Here is a 25,704-nt window from a genome sequence, read left to right on the forward strand (position 1 = left end):
TTGCCTTGAGAATCGTGTCACATTTTAAAATATGTATGTAGTTATTTACTTTTGACGCGTATTTACATGTTCAAGGAAAAGTTAACTTTTTCCGACAAAATATTTTAAACGGCAAAAAATAATATTGCACAATTGAATGCAAGCGAATGAGTAGCAATGTAAAAGAATTTTGTTCGTCTTTTGTGGAAAATTGTCTTAACTACTTTTTCATTAACAAAATGAAGTTATTAATTTATTAATAACTTTTAGAATTATAAATAAAAAATAAATACTGATTTATTTAAAGTAATTTCATAACTAATTAATCTGCCTACTTGGGAATCCTTTTACCTACCAAAACCATTATAATAACACAACTTTTGTGGCCAGATGTGTGAAAAACGACATTTTCCTAGCAATCGTCTACCTAGCGGGTTTTCCCGGAGCTCCGGCTCAAATAGCAGGAGTAGGAACAGTGTGGTTTTTAGTCAGTAAGAGTCTGACAGTCCCTCTCGCTTCGGCTAAGGCGGGAGAAGACACTGGATGATTATGCCCCCTTGAAAAAAGTTTATGTACCTTGTAAAATCTCGTTATAAAACTCACTCATTGAATAACTAATTCAACTATTTCAATACACTAACATTCATCACATCAATAAATGTATTGAAGTCTATCGATCAACTACTACCTACTAATAACAGGTCAAGCCTTGAATCAACCATTTCGAGCCATACACCGCATACGCGTTCATCTCATTCAGGAAAACACCATGATGCGTTTGTTGATATAACTTCCTTCCTTTTACATTTCCTTATTTTCTATAGACCATTTATCCTGGCCTTGGGTACACCTAAATTGACTCTAGTGGTTGTCAACATGGAGGTTCCTAGAACTGGTCATTCAAGTGTCTGAGTGGTGTAGTCACAGTCATATAAAGTAGGTATTATTGTCGACGTCTATCAGGAAAAATCATTTACTTAGTCAACCCACTAGTCATAATAATCATGATTTCAGTAATATTCAGGATTTCAATAATATAAGGGAAAAACTGGCAGGCAGGTTACTCATGATGAAGAGTCCCTCTGTGACTCGAAACTAGTATGAGTAAACCGTGATTTTTAGTTAATTCAGTATGTCACACGATAGTTATTGTATATTCTTCTGCTGATGATGAGTTAAAAGTCTCAGGAAATTCATAGTTTTAAATTAAATTAAGTATTGTGTTTTCTTTAACCCCGAAAGTTCGGAAACTGAGAAGTTGAACTAGAAGTCCTATTATCATCGTCATTTATTATTTTCTTTCCAGTTAGTACAATTTTAAATTTAGAAATAAGAGGTTCTGATTCAACAAACGATTAACAACCGTATTTCTGTTTCTACAAAGTAAAATATTTGCTGTTTAAAATGAGGACTCACCTTTTCATCAGCTATGCCGTGGTTGACGAGTACCGCCAGTCCCTTGGTGCTGAGTGCAGTGAACAGCTGTTGTCCAATGCGTCTCAGCACTGATTTCATGGGGCACACATCCGTACCTGGGAAAGGAGAAATAAATCGTTATTCATCTGTTTTTATGGGTCTTTGAAAAGCATCAATGATGCATCAAAAGAAAATGGTAAGCATCGTACGCATTCCGTATGACGTCATCAGCACGCATTGCTGATGATGCGGATCAGTGGACGCAGTTGTATGAGTTTCTATACAAGACAAACTAAAATCCGTTGCGTGCGATGCGTACGATGCAGGCCTGTGGACGCGTACCTTTATCACGTACTTTTACATGAAGTAGCATAAAAATCTATGAGTATGAGCCTGTGTGTGTGAATATGACTTTTTCATAATGACTGTACAGGTGTTCACACATACATTATAATATGTATACTACTACATACATAATATTTATACCGGGAACATTATTTCGATTTCATGGGAACGATTTTACTTGTGAACGGATGAAGATCTGACAACAGCTATTTGTAACTATAATAATAGTACCTATACCTATGTACATACCTAGGCTAGGCATACCTAGACTAAGACTGAATTAGTATTTGGTTAGGTAGTATTGAGTGGAGCCCGCTCAATGTCCACAGACGTCATGGCAGAAGGAGATGGCGGGACGAACTCGACATCTATGACAAGGATTGGCTGCAAAAAGGCTTTAAACAGAAAGGAGTGGAAGGAGGGTAGGGAGGCCTTTGCCCTGTAGTGGGACGATCATGGTTGAAATCTAATCTAATCTAGATAGTATGTATATGACAAGAAAAGAATTGCAGCTAGAATGATGTAAATACATATTATATGGAATTTTTCGCAATTAGCTGACCCATAGAAGCATTATATAAATATGTCACGATAATTAAAATGGAACAGGAATTAAATAATAATAATTGGCGTGACAATCTATGGAAAATATAATGACGAAAGCGTAGGTATCATTTGTAATGATCGTGGTTGTTGAAATAATTATTTATAGTTACATATAGGTACCTATGTACATAGTTATGTAAGTAAATAAGCTAGAAATAATTATAACACAGGTACCTAAGTGTGTATGTGTAGTATTGTTTAGATGTGTTGTGTCTTTGAATGTCTTTTTATAATAACTAGCGACACGCCCCAGCTTCGCATGGGTGCATTGGTGATATATTAATACGCATGTATTATACATATAAACCTTCCTCTTGAATCACTCTACCTATTACAAAAAACCGCATCAAAATCCGTTGCGTAATTTTAAAGATTTAAGCATACAGACAAACAGACAAAAATAGCGACTTTGTTTTATACTATATAGTGACTATCGTGAGACATATCGCATACTAAATTAAGTAGAAATCACGGTTTACTCACGTAATTTAATGGAGAAAAGCTCTACGGTACTAGTTTCGAGTCATAGAGGGACTCTTCATCATACTGGCTCAGTACGCCGTGTAGGATAGGATATCCTTATTATAAGAATTTAGAAGATTTATATCGAGTGTATTAGGGTAAGTAAAATGGTACAGCCTAATTATACTTTCAGTAAATTAAGCGTTTTGACCATCCACAATGGAAGAATTTTCAAATCGCTCCAGCAGTTTTAGAGACTGTTCAATGTAAACAAATATTCAATATTTTTTTCCTTATTTATAGTTGGTAAGTACCTATTTATAGACATATAAATTATGATAGAATGAACACCATTTCCTGCACAATATAACGTTACTGCTTTCGATGAAAGTTGTAACTAAAAGTGAGAGTATAAATAAAAACTAAAAACTAACCTAACCTGTTTTGAGTTAGATAAAGTTAGTACCTAGCTGCTAGACTTCGTAAATCGTCATGTAGTTATAACTAAGAATGCAGAACAAAATGTTGTGGCATTTTATTTTCTTCAAAGTTACAAAATTACTTTTTAAGATCTGTTAGGGTTTTAAATGTAAAGAAAACCTTTCAAGCTGAGGTAAATAAAGTCGAACAAACAATGAGAACCTCCTTTTTGGGAAGTTGGTGAAGAAAGAAGTTGTCGTTGAATATAAAATCGTTTAAAAATAATTAATTTGGGTACAGTAAATTGTTTGTATATGCAGTGAATTGTTGCAGCAAATTGTTTGAAACTGTGTGCAGAGGATACAGAGAGATTACACTTATATTTTAACCTTTTTTTTAAGGGGAAAATCATCCAATGATTTCTCCCGCCTTGGGCGAAGCGAGTCTGACAGACTCTTACTGACTAAAAACCACCCCGTTCCTATTCCTGCTTTTTGAATCAAAGCCCCGGTAACCCGCACTAGGTACTCCGCAGCTCACATTTCAAAATTTAATATCGAAATATATCATTTGAAATAATTCCATTCTTTGAATAAGACTATACGGAATTAATACATTCTTAAACTTAAATAATCGTTGACCTGAAAGATGTAGCATGTAAAATGGCGGTTCACCTCGTCTTGTGCAATATGAATTAAATATGTCTGTCTGCCTGTAGGTACGTTCGGAGTTAGCTGAAGGTCTGGCCGTGACACCGATCTCTGATGCCATACACTAGGGTAAATCCGGGATAGATGCCCTACTTTTCGAAAGTGTTTCATTATTTGAATACCAAACATATTTGCATAAATTGTCCCTGTAATATAGTTAGTTTAATCATTTATAGAGTTTTAGAACCTGTATTTATTTACCTAACCATTACTGGTTTTGCAAAAATTAAATTTTTGCGAAACACATTTTTGGGGATAGGTGCCTACCTATATGGATAGACGCCTCACCATGAAATCGCTTAAGAGGATAGATGCCTGTGATGCGGGATAGATGCCTTTTTAAATAATCAATAAGAATACGTAATCACAATGTAATATTTATTTATTATCTTTATATAAAATGCTTAACCATAATTAAGTGTGGGAGAGCCATGCTTCGGCACGAATGGGTCGGCTCGACCGGAGTGATACCACGGCCTCACAGAAAACCGACGTGAAACAACGCTTGCGTTGTGTTTCGTTGTGTGAGTGAGGTTACCGGAGGCCCAATTCCCCCTTCCCAATCTTCCCCATCCCCATTCCCGAACAACAACCCTTAAATTCCTAACTCCCAAAAAGCCGGTAACGCACTTGTAAAGCCTCTGGTGTTTCAAGTGTCCATGGGCGGCGGCGATTGCTTACCATCAGGTAATACGTCTGCTCGATTGCCGGCATGTCTCATAAAAAAAAAAAAAAAATTATATTTATGCATGTCTTTAACAAAAAATACAAAAAAAATTCGGTTTAAGCGATAACATATTAAAATTATCATCTCAAACGAAACATTCCCGTTTCAACGTAGAAATAATTATTTAACATTTAAAAAAAAAAACAATATTCATCTCTTACAAAATAAAGATAATAATTTCGTTTAATCTTATTATTTAATATTTTTTCATTGTTCGTCTTTTTTTGGAAGCTTCAGTCTTGTTTATCTTAGATTCTATTTGTTTCTTTTTCCTTTCAGCTATATCCCTTTTTTCTTTTATTTCTCTAGAATTGTGAATATCTGCCGATTGTTTAGCTCTTCTTGCTAAAGTCAGAGGATTTTTTGGTATTGGTGATGCTTCGGCTAAAAATTTAGAAGGTGTTTCTTTTTCTTTGTTATCTAGAATCCTTATTAGTGAATCATCACCTATATCAACAATATCAATAAGAGTATCTTCTAAAATCTGAGGATCGATCAAAAGGCTTGGTGAGTTTCGGTTGAATGAAGTTGATGGCATATTGGGTGGTGTTACGTTCAGGTCTGCAACATACAAATATTCGTTTTCAAATGTAGTTGAACAATCAATCGAAGAAACCAGAAGTGTAGTTGTTTTTACAACTTCAACTTGCAGTATAGAGCAACACTTGCAGTATAGAGGGATAGAAGCCCCTAAAGTCAACTATCCCTTGTAAACTCGGGGCAACTATCCTTTTCACTAGGGATAGATGCCTCTCAATATTTTATAAATAAAATAAATGCAAACATCAGTGATTGACTCTTAAATGTGTTCACAAAGAACCAATGTATTAAAACAATTCAAATAAAATGTAATCATTTAACTGTTTATAAAGATATGGAATAGTGAATACTTACGTTTGAAATTTTGAAGCCTTCGTCGCGTCCGCTGCGAATGTACTGCGACACACAAGCGAGAAACGTCAGTCTAGCACAACAACTCGCGCGTCATTGAGGTGGGGGTGCATGTAGCACGTATTTAAACAACGAATTTGTTGTTTCGTTCTCCCGTAGTTGAGTTTATAGAAACGAGGCATCTATCCTAGCGCGGCATCTATCCCGGTTTTACCCTACATTTGTGCTGACTTCGAAATGCGGGCTCTTTTTTTATTATGATAATAATACGAATTAAGCTAATGTGGTAAGCAATTCGCTTTTATAGTAACGCAATATTTTTTAAAGGGGAGAATATCATGCAATCATTTCTCATAAACTCACTCTAAAGGGAGTGTCAGACTCTTACTGACTAAGAACCACCCCGTTTCTACTCCTTCCTATCAAACTGAAGTTAAGTAGTAAGTTTCCAAAATTCTTAAGTCAAACAATACCAGACTCTATTACATTGACTGAGAATTTAAAATGCAGTTACAAGCACCTTGTATGATCATAATTGATCTCTCAGATTTATTCAAGCACTTAATCTTGTTTGTAGTTCCAAGTCAAGGTTACAATCAATATCAAATAAATTAAATTCCGATACTAATTAGATATTATTATTTCAATCTTATTGCGAGGGAACAATGACCATTGTGTTGCTCCCTTATCAACAGTTAACCGCTTTTCAGTAGCCTTAGTATGAGTTTGCTTTACGTTCAACGAAAATGAAACGAGAGCGCGTTCGGTGCTCTGATTGGCCGGCTCGAATAAAACAACCAATCAGAGCACCGAACGCGGTCTCGTTTCGATTACTTTAAACGTAAAACAAACTCGTACTAAGGATACTGATAAGATCTGACCGTTAACGATGACCGTCATGGGTTCGTGACGTCATAACGCCTACTGTCTCGTTTCGTAATAAAACATGGCTGTCGCCCTCGCAAGGATCGCCGGAGATTAATTTTGTACAGAATAGTTCATTGTTCCAGTACTTTTTTTGGTTAGTGGTCTGGTTTTAAAGAATTATAGCTTAGTTTGGTATTCTTACTAATTATCTCGTGAGTTATATCACAGAATACTACAGTTACAGTAGCACCACTCTGTGAAACACCTACACATCATATATTTATATCATTGGGCCCTGGTTATGTCATTAACGTTTTGTTATTTTATGTGTTATGCTATTGTAATCTGAATCTACCTACTATATATCTAACTGCCGTAGTCAGAGTTATTTAATGGTTAATTAACCTAATCCTTAGCAATTGTTTTCGGTACAAAATCGTTACTAAGGAATAGTTTAAGTAATCATTAAATGTCTCTAAGTATTCTAAAGATATGAATAAAATTGTAATCGAAAGCGGTTAATATAAACACCATTAATTTGTATCGACACTCGAAATACCATAAATCTCATACTGTACATACACCCGTACATACAGTATTCAGTAAATAAATAACAAGACAGTGAACATTTCAATCAAATCGTAAATAAACTAGCACAATAGTAAACGAACGGCCATCTAACAAGTTTACGGCAAATAAACCTCATTCGTACGATCCAATTCATTACGGTCTATGGTGGTCGTCACTCGTAAATGACTCATATTTTCTCCTGCATCGGTTTTTCATTGGCATTATACTAACTCTGATTCATGGCCTCACTGCTAACAACAAATAAATATAAATAACACGATCTCCTGTAAGAATTTCATTGTGATTTCACAATGGTAAGGATGATGCATAGTTTCACAGTTTATACCTATTTCTAGAACTAGAATAACATTTATGACGTCAAATCGTCTAGGTTTTTAATTGGTACCCTTTTTAACATATACTTTTTGAGCCCTATGTAATAGAAAGGGAGCCTATCGCCACATATCAGGTACAATTTCAGACTAATTTTCGTAAATCCAGACAAGTACAATATTGCTATTCTCGACTACTCTGGTGTTGCGGGTGTCCATGGGCGGCGCTGATCGCTTACAGGTGACACGTTTGCTCGTTTGCCACCTACTCCATAGAAAAAAAACTCGGGAATTCTACCCGAGACCGGTTTCGCAGTTTCATTAGCGATCACTCCATCAACAAGGCAGTCGGTAGAATCACGGTACTAGTGTTCAAATCACCAGTAAAAAAGTTTGAATTTAGAAATATGATATAATATCATGTAGGTGTGTTACATAATTTGTTCTATTATAAAATAGGAATGAGTTGTCCTACATTTGATACGAGCACGGCCGTCGCGTGGGGCCGTCAGAGGGATTAGTACGAGTTTGTCGAGATAGAAACGAGAGCGCGTTCGGCGCTCTGATTGGTTGGTTTATTCGCGCCGGCCAATCAGAGCGCCGAACGCGCTCTCGTTCAATGTAAAGCAAACTCGTACTAAGGTTACTGGTAACACTACTCTGTTACTCTTGTAACATGAACAGATTGCCGTGTCGTTTGACGTCTGACACTGATACTTTGAAATATGTTAACGTTAAAATAAACAGTCTGTTGCTTTTTCATTCAAATCAACTTATAGCTCAAAGTTCACTGCAAACGAGGCGTAATTTGAAGAATTTCTATGCGGGTTTTTTGAATTGTTACCTTGTGTTACCAGTATTAAGGTTGTTTTAATATTAAAACGTATATTCGATGTTTCTGTGACGTCTAATGTTTTATGTTATCATATATTATGTGCACAATTTCGGTGGTTTGGCGCTAACATGCTCTTATCGTGTATCGGTCGGGGGTCAAGGCAATCGAAGTGATTCCGTCATACACCAACGTTTATTTTTAAATATTACACGTTTGGAGTGCCATCTGAGCGCCCAGTGCGAGTATTTTTTTTGACATTAGCAGTCGAAACGTTACCGCGTTTAAACTTGATTGGTTGGTTAATTTGAAGTAGCCAATCAGGAGCGCCGAACGTCATAAACGTGTCGTCTGCGTTAACGTAAAACAAACTCGCACTAGGCATTCTGTTGCTAGTCGGTTTGGGAAAACCAGTTATCATTGTGCATATTATAATATCTACCTTTGAATTTTAATTGTGTTCGCCGTCTGTTCCAAACAATCACGTCTAACAATCCCACGTACTGAATCATTCTAGAATTTGTTACCAAGTTCCCCAGATTCCCAAGATCTGTTATTTAGATGTTCTTTACATATTCTATTCTAAAAGCTGCACTTGCATGTGCATGGAATACTGATCTCAATTACTTGAGATTTAATGGTGATTGTGACGTGGCACATATTTCTAGCCATTCTCGTAATCACGTCTTCTCAAGAATATCAAGTTGCTATGTAATTGTACACTGGTTTCCTACAAGTATCCTTGTTGCGCGAGTATCGAGTACCGACATGTGCTGTGTTGAATCGATTTTAGTATCGATTTTTAGTGCTTGCATTGACACGGTTAGCTGAAAGGTCTGAAACTGTCCTTCATTCGCTGTTGATGGTCAGTCGACCACAAGGTTTGTTAGAGACCTTGTAAATACAATACATGGTCATAGATGCAGTAATTTAGGTAAACATTTGTATGTCATAAACAAGCTTGTTTTCCTTTGTTTAGAGTACATACTTCTATGCCTTATGTGACACAATTAAAAGTTCATAACTTTATACATCAAAACAAATCTTCATCTTTCGTCTTACATTAGATTTTGAGTTCTATTCCTTATTCTATTTAAGGTCTATTCTCCTTATTCTCTTCTATTCCTAAATAGAAGAGGCTAGGAGGTAAGTTACTACACTATCCTGTAATTTCATTCACAAAGGATTAATTAATTTTATTATGTACTACATTGGAATACATCGGTACATTGTTTCTTTCTTCTTATATGTATAGAGAAACGTGATAAATGTTTACAAAGCTTATAAATATATCAGGTAAATGATAGTAAGGTCAGGGGGCTAATGCCGGCATATTTTTTTACTCACATTTGAGTCTCCGTATCGGATGAACGTGTTGATGTATGATCAATGATATGGTCTCATCGAAATGAGAATCTATTAAGCTTTGAAATGCCGGGACCTTTTTTAATTAAATTGTCGCCAGTGCCAGGATATTAACTGTTTTTTAAAATTTGAGCAGTAGACGGATTTTTCCTTCTAAAATCGGAAAAATCCGTCATAATCGAAGAATTTATTGAAATCTTTAATTGTTTTAATAAAATACGTATTTGTAATATACTTCTGTAAGTGACAATGAATTCTGTGTTTCACAATCTTTAAAATAACGTCTCGTTTTGGTTAAATACGTAAAAATCATTTTTAGGGGCTATTTCGGCATGTTTAAGCCAACAGGGGTGGTCAACATATTTTAGTGGAGCGTTATCATCTCATTTGTTAAATAGGTACTTGTTAAATAAGTACCGCTATTTACGAAAATTATGATTTTACACCTTATACAACAGTACAAAACATTGGGTGATTCGATTTTTGAGTATACACTTATATACACATATACATTTAAAAACATCCCAAAGTAACATATTCTTGTGAAATAAACATATTAATGATGAAGACGGCGCAGATGAAGTAAACTAAACTTAAGATAAACGTACACCGAAAAATATGTAATTGTCTTGTTAAGGTCGTTTTAATTCACAAATCGTTTTAATTCAATCAAAAACTTAAAACCTATCAAAATCAAATGGTATTTTAAAACAATATTGTGGTGGCAATTATTCTGTAAATGTTACACACAAAAAAGATTTACGATCTCTGTAATGGGGCAAATTCGGCGTATTATGATTTTGCCCCATTCAAAATAGACGTAATTATGCACTTAATCATTTCGTGGTTACAAATTTGTTACGTTAAATAATCTGATCATTGGTAGCGTTATCTTGCAAAGAAATACACTGAAGATAAAAAACGACCCTACACTATATATATTGAATTCATTCGACACTGTAAATAACATAATTTTAAACTTATCTTCAAAAATACAGGAGCGTAGGGCACTTGCATTTCACTTTAAAAACGTAAGTAAACTTTGTAGACTGTTTTACCCGTTTTTATAGCGCCTAACGCCAATCTGATGAATTTTATTTATAGTTAAAAGTAATGTTGTTTTACCGACCGTATTACAAACGCTGTAACTCGACTGTAAGGAGCGTTATTTCAAGTAGACGGTTACGCCCCATAGACGGAATATGCCACCCTGACCTTACATATTAAAGTAAATATGACGTATTGAAAATATTTACTAAGTACCTGCCTACCTCTACCGTAGGTACAACTACAACGCAAGAGGTGTGTTTTGCTCAAACAGTTTGAACAAATAACTAATAATTTTATCTTGATTAAATGGAAATACATTATTTTCCAAAGTACCTACCTATTGTTAAGTACCTCCCCAGTTATCAAAACTTTATTTATCAAGAAGTTTATCTATAATTAGTGACAAGTGAGAATACAGAAGTGCATTTTTATTTTATACGAACCAAATTAAGAGTCATTTTCATATACAATACGTATTAGACAATGAGGCAGTATACATTTTTCCTACTTAACTAAATAACATAAAAGGATGATAACAGCGGTATTCCAATACCTAATACGCAGTTTAAGAGTCAATATCTGTAAAACGTTGTAAACAGCTGATGACGAATAGCTTGAACTTGTCAAAATATTTACAAGCGAACGATCCGTTACGCTTCTATATATTTATGATGAATGAACTATAAAATCCACGTACTAATTGATCCTGACATGACACAAGTTGTAAATGCGCCTTTTTATTAAAGAACCACTTTATTGACGGGGGAATCATCAATCATCAAATCATCCATTGACTTCTCCCGCCTTGGAGAAAGAGTATGACTCTTATTGACTAAAAACCACCCCGTTCCTCCTCTTACTTTGTCCGCAGTCAAAGTCCGCATGATTAGATTACCAGTTTACCTCCTGCAGTATTTTTTTTATCCTTTTATTTATTTATTTAATATATTATGCTTCATACACTTATATTAGCAAAAGGACTAGCCGTAGGCGCATTGTTTATCAGTCTGACAGTATCACCAGTCTGATGCAGAAAAGAGTAAACGATGGGTGCAAGGAGCAAGCAATGATTTTATGTAGGTCTTCTTGTACTTTACCCACAATATCTGTCCTAACTTCCTAAACTATTATTTTCCAACTTAGCATGTACTAGGATTACAGAAATATCCAAGATCTCTACATTTTCTTGGAAAAATAAACCTTAAAATTAAGATCTCTAATGGAGTAATAATTTTTACATATGACCCAGCAGTTTCAAAACTCATTCAATCAAACAAATAAACAATCAAATTTTTCCTCTTTATGACATGCGCTATGGACATGATTGCGATCGTATAATTGCATAATGGCTAGCATAAAAATATAAATAAGGTACAAAAGTTGAACTTTGGACTTGATGATAAAGCATAACAAAGTAATTAATAATTGAATAGGCAGGAGAATGCAAATGGTGTGCAGTTACATAACATAGATGGAAGTGCAGTAACTGCAGTATGTAATGTGTTACCTATACTGTTATTAGATGATTATGACATTAACAATGCGTCAACGAATAATTCTATGTTGTAACTTTATAGCAGACTGTGCATACATTAGTTTTATTATGAAAAAAGACTTAGATAATGTAATCATGACACGTACTATTGTTAGGTTTTTAAGCAATGAACATTTCCGGAGCGTATAAAAACAGTAACTATAAATAAAACTCTCATTTAGAATATTCTTAAACCTGAATTAACATTCAATTACCTTAAGACCATCCGATTTTTATTCTTGTTGATTTTTTTCATTAATACCCATTTTGCACATTAATCCGTCAATCTTTATTACAAGGATTAATCGAAGAACAATAAAAATGCTGGATTAAAACCGAAGTGGCTAGATAACTGATTACGCTATATCATGACGTGTGCGAGTATTAGCTTTAAAACAAAGACTCACGGAAGTGTTAGCCTAAATTAATATGGCTACGTACATATGCTGCAGAACGTGACGAAATAAAGAAGGTCATCTTGCTATATCCATTACTATTACAGCAGCCGAAACACTCGTCTCTTACGATATCTTTTGTAATTACACACAACACATGTATTTGTATTTACTGCAATCGTGAGAACTGTGTGTACTTCATAGGAATATTTTGTCCTACGCCCTTTGTCAACTTCATCACGTGCGTGAAATTATAAAACAATGCATTCTGTGTTATATAACGTCTATATATGGTCTATAATCGATTTCATGGCGTTGGAACCACCCAGAACTGTGCAGTTGGTAACTAGGTACATAAATCTAATAGCATGCTATGACTAATGTCACTTTACGAGTTGTTAGGCGGTATCCGCAACGGGTGTCGTGTCGAAATCGCACGCCCGCTTTACCATTGTGGGTTAGATTAGGTTAGTAGGTCTCTGTTACTGAGTCTGCGACGTAGTTACCCACTTACAATCCTCAATAAACAATTATTTTATAAAATCATACAGCTACATTCGTCTATTATAAAATCTCATTTATAGTTACGATAGCCTTGGAGGATGAGAGAAAGCTGATGGCACTAAATATTTTATTACTAAAGTAAAATTTATGTTACACTCCGTTTTATGGCAATTGAATTACTTCAATGCACCTGGCTTGCAGTAAACGGTGTATAGGTATTGATTAAACAAAGACAATATAACAGAGTCCAAGATTGATCACGCGCAGTGAGCCGTGCCACAATGTAATCAAACCATCAACTCGAATACATGGGACTAATGGAAAAGAATCCGAAAAATAAATTAAAGATACCAACCAATAAGGTAATCTAGGACGAAGCCTGACAAGTTTTACATTGGGTTTTCGTAATGAAAAAGATACAGATCAAGTTCCATGGGTTACTGACGTAGGTACATTTGACGTCGCACTATAAAAGTTCGATGTTGTAATACACAATAATAATATTATATTCTTAGGTGCTGCTTCTTTAAATAATTTTTTATTCATGATACTTAAAATGTCGACAGAAAGCGAACACACTGTGAATTATCATCATCAACATCTCTATTTTATAAACAGGGATTAGAAAAGAATAGAATATTCGACGACCGGGTTCATTTCATTTACATTTAAGATCAGTGATAGTTGATAGTGATGTCAAAGGAATAGATAAAAGGGGAATAAGGAATAATAAAATTAAAGCTACTAGGATACATAAACTTAATACATATTTACACATCGGTGTGTAGATGAAAGAGTCCTAGAAATAGCGTAGATTTCCTAGAAATCAGTTCAAATGTAAGTAAATATAGATGAATAATAATGTACTTACGACTCTTGTTACAATGTAGGACAAATTGTAGCTAGACCTACCTAGATTCTAGACCAACGCCTACGTGTAGACTAAACGTCCCAATTGATTTATAACTTGCGCTAGAAAGTGGGTATTTTCTTAATCCAAAGCCTCAATTAAAATTTATAATACTCAACCATTATTTAGGGATTTGGCAAAAATCCATTCAAGTCCAAATATTAAAGTCCAAAGTTTTTGAAGAGACCTTTGATTGGACATTTTCATATCTATTGTATCTTTATGGTAATGATTAAAGTGATGATAAGGAAGCAGGTTACAGGCATATCATACGAGGTTACCCCAATAATAAATACTACTACGATAACAAATTCACACGCAATTCATAATAACAATAACGTCAATTTTGATTTGAAGCTCAATGGAGTGCCGCAGGGAGCGATACTGGGTCAGCCCAATAATAAAATAATTAAATCTAATAATTGTTTTCTTTCTTATCTATGAGGGCTTTTATTGCTGGTAATTATGATTAAGTACTTATCGTTTTTCAAGAACTGGGCAGTGGGCGTGGTTTCTATCAATGGTAATGCACAATTTGAACAAAGGCAGCGTAAAATAAACAGATCTATTGTAATTACTTGAATAGGGCGTGGGTTGGTCATCATACGGGTTGCGTGCATAGGATCTCGATAAAAATTGAATGGGTATATTCATTCAAGTGCTTGCCGTTTGAGCATTTGTGAGCTAATCCTAGTAATTGACCGATAAGGATCGCTGTGCCAGTTTTCAAGTGTTACCTCTATGGTGGGAATGACTTTATTGGGGCCGACAACGCTGCGTGCTCTATTGTATGTCACGCTAAATAAACAAAATGGACGATATTTTACCCGTTATTCTGCAACGTGACTTTCTAAATACAAGTTTCTATTTCGACAAAGTTTGAAGGTAAATTACAAAACAAAATAATATTCTTACATTTTATATGAAAAATGTAATCAGGATATTTATGACAACATTTGAAAACAAATTGAGTTTTGAAGTAAAAAAGTACTTAATGAATGCCACTTAAGTCTCAATATCAAGAGAAGGTGGAAACTACAATAATATTTACAAGCTCTCGTTTGTTTTTTGTAAACAGCAACACTTCGTTTCTTAGGATTTTTTATTTGAATATGTTAACCTCGTGATGAGTCGTGTGCTAACCTTCACAGGCTGATGGGCGCTCATCTGACTTCTTGGAAACGTTGAAGTAGGTTTAAACAGAGAGATAAGATCTCTGTCAGTCTTAGATTACAAACATACACTCATAGAAGCAAACAGGATATGATTATTTTCAATCACGTGGATTTAATACAAAATGCATTTGAAATTAATTAATTTAATGTTGGTATCTGCTAAGTATTTCCTTACTGAGTAACTAAAACGTGCTTTGTTATATGCAATTAGGTTTTTAGGAACGAAATAATTGAACAAGTAAGTAGATATAAATAAAATATATGTTGACTTTTATGTGCACTTCGTAAATAAATTAGGTAAGTATGTTTTTCATATTGCATTTGAACAGGAAAAAGAAACTGACAAATAACCCTCCTTCTGGCGCAGTCGGGTAAAAAGAAACCGACAATATTCTAGACAATGTTTTATTGATAAAATATGAAGTGTCATATCTTATTTATTGTTATGAAACAAGCAAACTTAGACTTTCAGTAACCAATCATGGTGTTCATAATTCTTTGACAAAAAAAAAACTTGAACAGCTTGCTAGATTATTCCGTGACGTCCCGAAGCGAATTTACTTTAAAAATAACCGTAAAAATATCGATTATTTATTCAATCGGAATGGGGACTGCGTAGTTTGTCGACAGGGGATTTGATACAACGGAAATGAATGGACTTTTTTCCCACGACCGTTTTAGGGAACGCCTGACGAAGGAACGAAGCGTCATTAAGGAGTATTTTTGAATGTTTTTGGTTCCAAAATAACGTCTTTCTTGCCCAAGATGTATTGTTTAAAAGGCTACTGAGTTGCCTACGTGTTTATACCAAAGATTGTATTCATGGTGTTTACAAAGAATTCACTTTACGACATTGGACACGTGCAATGATCAACGTGAATGGTAATTCTTATCAGCGACCAATGCATTGCAAAAAACACGTTTTTAAAATAGCAACAATGATGTGATTGGATGTCGGTTTTAGAATTTTTTGATTAGGGAAATGATTGATGAGGTTCGCGATTATTTCAATTCAATCGTACGATTTGTTGAAGATATTCAATGCAGATACTTATCTATCTACCTACTCTTTGAATCTTTTGAAAATCAAAAGTCGTTTTTTGCAGGAATATGTATGTACTTTCACTTAAAGATTTCTATCTGTAGAATCCTTTTGAAGTGAGAAATTACTATCATAATTAATTTGTAGTTGCAATTTTTTACTCTAATCATAGCTGTCAAAGGAGAAAGTCTTAGATAGGAAGCTTTGAAAAATCTTAGATAGATAGCCTTTGTTGAAATATCGTAGAAACTAATAATTAGTTACAATTATTGTAAAAAGACTGCACGGTTGATGCGATGGCTGGGCAACCGGCCGGGTTCGAATCACGTACGGAGCAACTTTTTGTGTGAGCCACAAATTGTTGTTTCGTGGCAGGGTGTCATGTGTATGTGAACTTTGTAAACGCACCCACGACACAGGAGAAAATCCTAGTGTGTGTGTGTATTAAAAAAAAAAAACGGTTAAGTAATTGAGTAATTTATTAACACCAACAAACTCACATGGCCAATTTAAGAATTTATATCGAACCTACTTGGTGGCTATTTTTATTTTGTCTTGGTGACACAAACGCCACTTTAGTCACAATATGTTTTGTTATTCCTCTTTACTATACATAGTTACAAACTCCGTAAATAATACAACGTTAGTTACACTTGGCTTTGTTTAAGAAAATTATTTTCTTAGATATTTATATAAATCTTTGTTCGTGTGTCAGACGGAAGTGTGCGAACAAAAGGATTCTACAACCATTGTTTTAGTAGATATGACCTGTCGGCGTCAATATGAAGAGTCAGTGATAAAAATAAAAAGGTTTTCAACTATGTACTCATTAGTCATTAGTATATAAGTATCATCAATTTAAAAACGTGCTTAACAAACTATCTATTGACTAAGTTATCTGAAATAGTACCAAGAATATTTCATTGTTAGAAATGGGCGATAATTTTCAAACTCTTTTTTTTTAAGTTTATTTACATTTGTTCTCCACGGACTCTTGGTCCGTGCCCTTGTCATACAATTTGTTTTTTTTACAATAAATCTTATCAATATGGTGCCTATGTTGCACACTACAATTAACCACAACTATTAAATTATAACTACAAACTCTCAACTCTTTTGTGTTTAGGCATTACTTACTATTGGCAGTGCCTTTTTATTTACTTTTTATTTTCGAAATCGACTTTGCTGTATGTATGTTTTATCCAGCTAAATGAACCAAACACAGGACATACATGCCTACTTATATTAATTGTTGAATATTCATTTCATATCATGTAGGAAGATTATAGCCAGTCACGTTTACCTTTAACGTACCAAGAAGTTACAATAAAAAATAGTCATTACAACATTGCATAAAACTGATGCGTGTTTAAATTCAGTTTTTTATGATATCAATGCCTGAATGTGTAAGATTATTCTGGAAAATCTGTTGTTCTTAATGACAGTTTAATGAATATATTTAGTATCTTTATTCGGTCTTTAACAAATTGGTCGTATCTACATATTAAGTACCACTAATCGTCAAAACTTTAATTTATTTATTGACTTAATCTACATTATCTAATCCTACTAATCATTAATCTTTCATTCATTTACTAAGTTATTATTAACGAGCAAAAACTAATAATGTATATTGACGTAAAACCTAGAATATCTGCGTCATCGATCTCCGAATTTCATAGAACAATTTTGTAAACCAGTTGACTAGGTTTCAATATTTCTATTAGGTAAGCATACCACATGACAACAAGAACTTCTCATAAAAATAACATGTTTACAAACACAATAATAATATGTTCAAACACAAAGAACATTACTACTCAATAAAAATACCAAACGAACTGTACCCTTAGTATAAGTTTGCTTTACGTTTTACGAAATCGCGTTCGGCGCTCTGATTGGCTGATTCATTCTCGCCGGCCAATCAGAGCTCCGAACGCGCTCTCGTTTCGTTTTCGTTCAACGTAAAGCAAAGTCGTACTAAGTGTACTGTTTAACAATAGCTTTAAACTGAAGGGGAACTAAATCAGTTCGACTGACCCTTTGTCCTTGCAGAGACATTGACCGAGGTCAGGTCTGCCGGAACAAAGGACTAAAGCCCTTGCAAAAAACATCGTTCACATTGTAAGGTTAGACCCCCTGTCAATTCTGTCTGCCTGTCTGTCTGTCCGTCTGTTCAGCTTGACTACCATTATTTTATAATCAATTGTGTTGAGAAATGGTGGTGGATATGTTGTAGTGGCCTTTTTTAGAGGGGGGGGGGGGAATCATCCAATGACTTCTTTCGCCTTGGGTGAGGCGAGAGGGAGTGTCAGACTCTTACTGACTAAAAACCACCCCGTTCCTACTCCTGCTTTTCAAGCCGGAGCCCCGGTAAACCCGTAAGGTAGTCCGCAGCTCCGGGTCGTAGCGGTCTGGAGCTTAAAGACTTATCATGCAATGCTAAATTAATGCAGCCTTCAGTAATTCATTAAACCATAAAATATCTTGCAAATGTTGAAAATGAGGATAAAAGGCGTGACGTTGCATATCTTGTAAATGCAATCTGCAATCCGTGAAACTCGTTTTTAGAATGCTACAAGCATATCCTTAATCATTTAATCTCAGATTTTTCCTTAAAATATTTTTCCTTGAGACGTCACTGAGGTTTGTTAAGAGCTGGGGCCTTAGTACGAGTTAGCTTTACGTTCAACACGAACGAAATGAGAACGCGTTGGTGCTGTGATTGGCCGGCTTCAATGAACCAACCAATCACAACACCAAACGCACTCTAGTTTCGAGCCCTCTGATGCGCTGTCGAACAGGCAAAAATAATTTCTTTTCCACTTACCGCCGTACTCAGAGTCATTAAATAGTTACTTTACCCAGAGCTTAGCAATTGTTTTCGATACAAAATCGTTACCAAGGAATAGTTTCTACATACATATCGTCACGCCTTTAATCCCCGAAGGCGTAGGCAGAGGTGCACATTATGGCACGTAATGCCACTGTGTACACCCACTTTTCACAATTTATGTTGTAAGTCCCATGTAATAGGTGGTGAGCCTATTGCCATATACCGGGCACGTTTCCAGACTCCGTGCTACCACTGAGAAATTTTTCGAAAAACCGAAAAAAGCCCAGTAATACTTCGCCCGACCCGGGAATCGAACCCGAGACCCCTTGCCCGGCAGTCGCACTTGCAACCACTCGGCCAACGAGGCAGTTTATTACGGCTGCGGTTATTAAATAAATAGGTACATATCTACTAAGTCGTACCTAATCGGTAAAAAAACCTATTAGTCAATTGGGTTTTTCTATGTATGATAAATGTACAATTTAAAAGGTAATAATTGCCTATTTTCAGGTATTCAGTAATCGTTTTAGTATGACTATGATAACAATATTGGAGTAGGTAAATATATTTTGGTTTACGTGTATCGTGAAGTTATGAACTTTGATTAGGTTAAAGAATTAAAACGAATGATTGCAATCTAAATCAAACCAACTTCTCATTTTACTAAAGGAATTTTAAGGCATTAAAGAAGAAAATTGAATGTAATAAATAAGTAATTCATTGTTTCTATTAACACGTAATTGAATGAGTATATCACGAGAAATTCCAATTAATATTTGCTCAATTTATTTATCAAATGCAAATAATATAAAGCCTCTTAGGAAGCCATTTACTTATACAAACAAAAAGATAATGATAAGAAATGAAATATTGCACCTACGTAGACAATTAATTACCTTTGTCTAGATTTTAATTTTGATAGAATAAAGTATTATTAATTTGAAAATACTCAGTCTCTCTCACAAACTTATTTTTCACCAGTTATTTTATGAGTCCTATGTAATAGAGAGTAAGTCTATTATCACACACCGATTTTACTACATTGCCATATACCGACAATGCCATATATCAATATTACTATGCATGTACCAATATTGTCATACTAGCTTCTGCCAGCGGATTCGCTTGCGGTCTCGTGGGATAAAAAGTGTCCTATGTGTTATTCCAGACCATACTCTACCCCTGTTCCAAATTTCATCCCGATCCCTTCAGTCGTTTTGACGTGATTGAGTAACAAACATGTACACAATCACACAAACATTTGCATTTACAATACACATTAATACATGTATGTATAGTAAGACACATGTATGTATAGTATATTATGTCATCTTTCTACGGAAAACACGGTTTGTGACGTGATTGTATACAATTTTCCCTATTATTGACGGTATACCCCAAAATGATAGGTTTGCATTGTATTTTATGACGTAAGTAGCAACATTTAGAATTGCAATTCGTATTTGTACATGTTACCTTGACACGTGAATGAGGATTCACTTGGCACCTTCACTCCGATCGTGCTAGCTTGTAGGTACAAGGCGACTTAATAATGCCAGTGTTTTTGAAGTGATAGAAAATATGTTAAACGTCGTCGTATAGCATTGTAACTCTACTAATTCTCCGGAGCTGCGGACTCCATAGCGGGTTTACCGGTGCTCTGGCTCGAAAAGCAGGAGTAGGAACAGGGTGGTTTTTAGTCAGTAAGAGTCTGACACTTCCTCTCGCCTCACCCAAAGCTGGAGAAGTCATTAGATGATTTTCCCCCCTCAAAAAAAGCACCATAAAATTTGATTAAAAAACTAATTCATATTTTTTTTCTACTAACAGTAAAGTTGAACGATATGTCAGTTATCTTAATGGTGATTAGATAATGTACGTAACGCATGTTGTTCTATCTTTATTACTTTATATAATCATCGATTTATGGCCTGAGAGATTGTAAACTGTTTTGTAAATATTAATTTCAGACTTTAAAGGCACCCCCTTCCCAATCCCCGATTCCCCAACAACCCTCAAAAGGTAGGGAACCAGGTTTGAGCATTAATCACTACAGTTAGGTACTCAATGCGGGTTGGCGATTACAAACTTATAATCAGAAATTATAAGCCCAAGTTTCCTCACGATGTTTTCCTTCACCGTTTGTCATTGGTGTCTAAATAATCTTAGAAAGTACATATAACTCGGAAAAAGTCACATTGGTTTACATACAATTGGTTATTAATATACCCTTTAAAAAACAAAAGTGCTTATTTACTTTCATTCATGAAACAGTTGGCAAGACGCTCTGTGGGTAGTCTACGTCTGTTTACGTTCGCTGTACCGTAGTAATACACTTTACGTGATTCATTCACTAATAGTACACAAACTGTCTGTCTAGCTGCCTGTTTAGATTTAGGTCAGTTGTTTAGGATACCTATTTGGCTGAGTCAAAGTTAGTGTTTAGAAAATCTTTTTTCGCCTTAAAAAATCTTTTTATCTTTTCAACCGACTTAAAAATATCTGGCTATGTACATATGTTTGCGCGCAATTATCTCGTGTATGGCTGAACCGATTTTGAAGCGGTTTTCAGCATAGCATAGCATATTTTCAGACTTAGGTTACAAAGGTTTTCGGTATATTACCTGACTTAAAACATCGAAGGCGGTAAAAGAAAATTGAAGGCGGTTCCCATTTTTTCAACATTTTGGTTGTTAAATGCGAATTGTGAATAATTTTGGGTATTGAAAAATGTTTTGTTTTTTATATTGCATATTGTCAGTGACAGATCGAAGTTTTTATTCCAATACGAATAACAATCTAGTGTTCTCTAGGCTGAAATTGGCCTATCTAAAATGGCTCTTCTGCCTATTTATTTTTAAGGGATACCGTAGTAGGTATGATGTTATGTTCTTGACGTAGCATGTTTTTGTTTTTGACTTATGTAGATGTTATGTTCCGTGGTTTACGGGAATCACCCATCTGGTCTAGTTTATGTTACATACAACTTCTTCCAAGGAAATGTTTATGAACGTTGATGGTAAAAAAAGAAAAACAACTTTAGCAAACTAAAAATAAGATTCGAATTTGCTTATTGCGTAGTTTGAGATTGATCGTTGAACTGAAGTATTGGAAATTATCTTTAGATTTTTAAAAACAATTTCTTTCACAATATGTAGTTCAATGCCTTTGTCCGATTTATATACCTAATGAGATACCGGGGTATAATTAATTGATAATAATAGGTACACGTCATAATTGAAATCAATTAACGACGTCGCTGTCATTTTTAATTTCAATAACTAAACTTTTATGCCTGTTTCTTACCCTACTCATCTCGTGGGTATAGTGAGAGTCGATTAAGGGAATACACAATTGACAGAGACCAGTACCCTTAGTACGAATTTGCTTTACCTACTTTTAACGAAATCGAAATGAGAGCGCGTTTGGTGCTGTGATTGGCCAGCACAAATGAATCAACCAATAAAAGAGCTGAACGCACTCTCATTGAAGGTAAAACAAACTCGTACTAAGCCCTCAGATAGTTGCACTTTCTGATAAACCTTCCAATCGTAGATATAGAAGAAACAACTCCAGCATGGCGCTAGCGACCACTTAAATAAAAAGACTATAGTCCACTTGAATACTATAATCGCCATTCTTAGAATTGTATGACATTTAAGTACATACTTTAATTATGTCCTTAATTACTTTGCGGTTCTAAGACATACCTATATATATTACTAAGTATAATATGTATAGCATACTACGGCTACTACCTCAGTCAGTACCTAACCAATCGGTTTCTAAGAAACATTGGAATTCCCATCAGTATTGTTGAGGAAAATTTATAAAATAAATGTTTAATCAGTTAACATATATCTACTTCTAGTATTATTTAGATTTTGTTACTTCAATAGAGATAGTTTATCTATTCTATTTATTCTTATTATCGGTCGCGATTTGCGATTGTCTTTCATTGAAGATTGTACGAGTAATGTCATGTGACAGAAGTACGTTCTATTTTGTTCTCTGCGATAAGGGAAACACACCTCTTATTATTGTTTATTATTTGTATGTTGATGTCATAATACATACATAATAGGCTAGTTTTCCTACTAGTCAAAGTCAATACTTTTTTCGAAACGTCAAAACCTATATTACTAGCTACTTCCCCGCGGTTTCACCCTCTCTACTCGGCTCCTATTGGTCACAGCGTGACGTTTTATGGCCTATAAGCCTTCCTCGATAAATGGACTATCCAGCACAAAAAGAATTATTCAAATCGGGCCAGTAGTTCCGGAGATTAGCGCGTTCAAACAAACAAACTCTTCAGCTTTATAATATTAAGTAGTTTTTCTATGAAATTTTGTATGACATAGTGCGTTATGACGTCGTCAGATTTTTACGTCAAATATTTTATTTATTTATTTTATTGACTTATTTCCAGAAAATTATTTAGAAAATCCTCTAGTTACTTATTATTTTGTATGTTGATGTCATAGTAGGCTAGTTTCCTAGTAGTCAAATTCAATACTGTTTTCGAAACGTCAAAAACTATATTAGTATTTTCTACGAAATTGTGTGTTATGAACGTCATCAGATTTTACGTCATAATATTAGGTTTATGAGCTTTTCTTGAGAAAGATGCTATGAATAGAAAAATAAGTAGGCAGCTAATGATAGAGGAATTGCTAGATATAAAGATATTAGTTTATTTAAATAAATGAAATGATTTAATGTAAAGTTTACTAGACATCTGCGGATTCAATCGTAACTTTGATTGATGATACATATTTCGTTGCGTATCAGTTAAATAAACTAACAGATTGATTCATAAGTCAATCGTGCGGCCATATTTATTCAATAACATAATAATTAAACATATATAGGTACTTACATGCGTATATATATCGTATTGAATGAAATATTGTTTACTTAAATATGTTGTAAACTTATAACGTAAATACTAAGGAATTATTATGGAAACTATATTTGTGTGTTTTCAGTTATAATAAAGTTACTCGTACATTGACATGTTATTAAACTGTTGTACCACAATGGCGGATGTACTACTAATAATAAGAAACTGAAACAAACTTTAGTCCGTCAGAGTGGGAGCAAATACCTACGTCATTTCTACGGATAAAATATCCTAGAATAGACGTCACGCCATATTTTAATCGATATATCTTCGAAAGTATTTGTTTCCGTAAGAAAATTAAAAATACGTGTCTAATATTTTAAAATGATCTACAAGACGGACATTGAAATAAAAATTAGTCATCTACCCTATTATAATAACAAAGATTTTTGATATCTTTGTTGGCAAAAAGGGTGCGTTCTACAGAATATCGAGTATGTATTCGAATACAATGCGGTCATTGAAATCGATTTCCTTTTAACATTTAATGACAATGACACTGATTTAAATTAGCATGACTAACGGACACTTGGTGATAGACAAACTCCTATTTAGACAACTCTTTACAAGTATTTAGATAATGAGGTAAATGTAGAATTGAGACTTATGCCCGAATACTCAAACGCTACTCAATTTTAGGACGCTGTCAAATGTAGTTCTGTCACTATCAATTATTTATAAAATGACAGAGATAGCATGATATTTAAGTACAACTTAAAATTGAGTAGCGTTTGAGTAGTCGGGCGTTAATTGTACAGACTAGTGTCGTGGTGGCCCGGAGAAGTATAAGATGCCTGCTTCTCATGCAAAAGAAGAGTGCAGATTCGAAACCTACCAACGGCAAGTACCAATGTGACATTTTCCGAGTCATATGTACTTTCTAAGATTATTTAGACACCACTGACAATCGGTGAAGGAAAATATCGTAAAGAAACCTGAGCTTATAATCACTAATTATAAGTTTGAAATCGCCAACCCGCATTGAGCCAGCGTGGTGATTAATGCTCAAACCGTGTGAGAAGAGGCCTTTGGTCAGCAGTGGACACTTATAGGCTGTTGATGTGTGTGTATAGACTAAAGGTTTAAACTATTTTGGGCGCTTTTTTGCGCTAGAGTCATTCACACTATTACTAGATACAAATTCAATATCAGGTTCTTGTCTTCACGAATTCTAATAATAGAGATGGTGAGTGAACTTACCTGTTCATCCACTTTTACAAAACATCAATTTCGGTTGGAGACTAGTTTCTCTATTTTTTTCTTTATCTGCCTACTTAGACGGGTAATTAAAATTCAAGGCACCTGTGTTAATTTGACAAGAATTCTAGAAAAAATACGACACTGTTCAGAAGTTGAAAAAATAGTTTTATTTTTTATGGTATAAGCCGTTAAACGAGCAGACGAATCCTTGATGGTAAGCAATTGCCGCCGCCCATGGACACCCGCAACACCAGAGGCATTACAAGTGCGTTTTCCGGCCTTTTGAAGGCCTTTTTAAGTGTTGTTGGGGAAACGAGGATTGGGCAGATTTTGAAGAGGTTATTGGGCCTCCGGTAACCCACTCACTCACATAGCGAAATACAACGCTAGTGTTGTGTCACGTCGGTTTTTTGTGAGGCCGTGAGTTAACTCCGGTCGAGCCGGCCCATTCGTGCCGAAGCAGGGCTCTCCCACACACACCTTACTTACGTGAATAGGATATTCTTATGAAAAATATAAGATAGACAAATATCCCTTTACAAAATATCAGTGTTAAAATTCCATCACATTCCAAAATTAGACATTTATTTGCTCAACTGATTGTTGTAGATAAATAGATAATGTACACAACTA

The 25,704-nt window shown here is 34.8% G+C and overlaps 1 protein-coding gene across 1 annotated transcript in view; it reads right to left on the bottom strand.

The window, feature by feature from the left end:
* The window catches only part of LOC118262971 (uncharacterized), a 51,427-nt gene that overhangs the window by 13,204 nt on the left and 12,519 nt on the right, over positions 1–25,704 (bottom strand). Inside the window, exon 2 of the mRNA XM_035574689.2 lies at positions 1,396–1,511. Coding sequence (XP_035430582.1) covers positions 1,396–1,511 — 116 coding nt within the window. The remainder of the gene's footprint in view (positions 1–1,395; positions 1,512–25,704) is intronic.

The sequence above is a fragment of the Spodoptera frugiperda genome, chromosome 12 (genome assembly GCF_023101765.2).
Source record: "Spodoptera frugiperda isolate SF20-4 chromosome 12, AGI-APGP_CSIRO_Sfru_2.0, whole genome shotgun sequence".
Lineage (NCBI taxonomy): Eukaryota > Metazoa > Arthropoda > Insecta > Lepidoptera > Noctuidae > Spodoptera > Spodoptera frugiperda.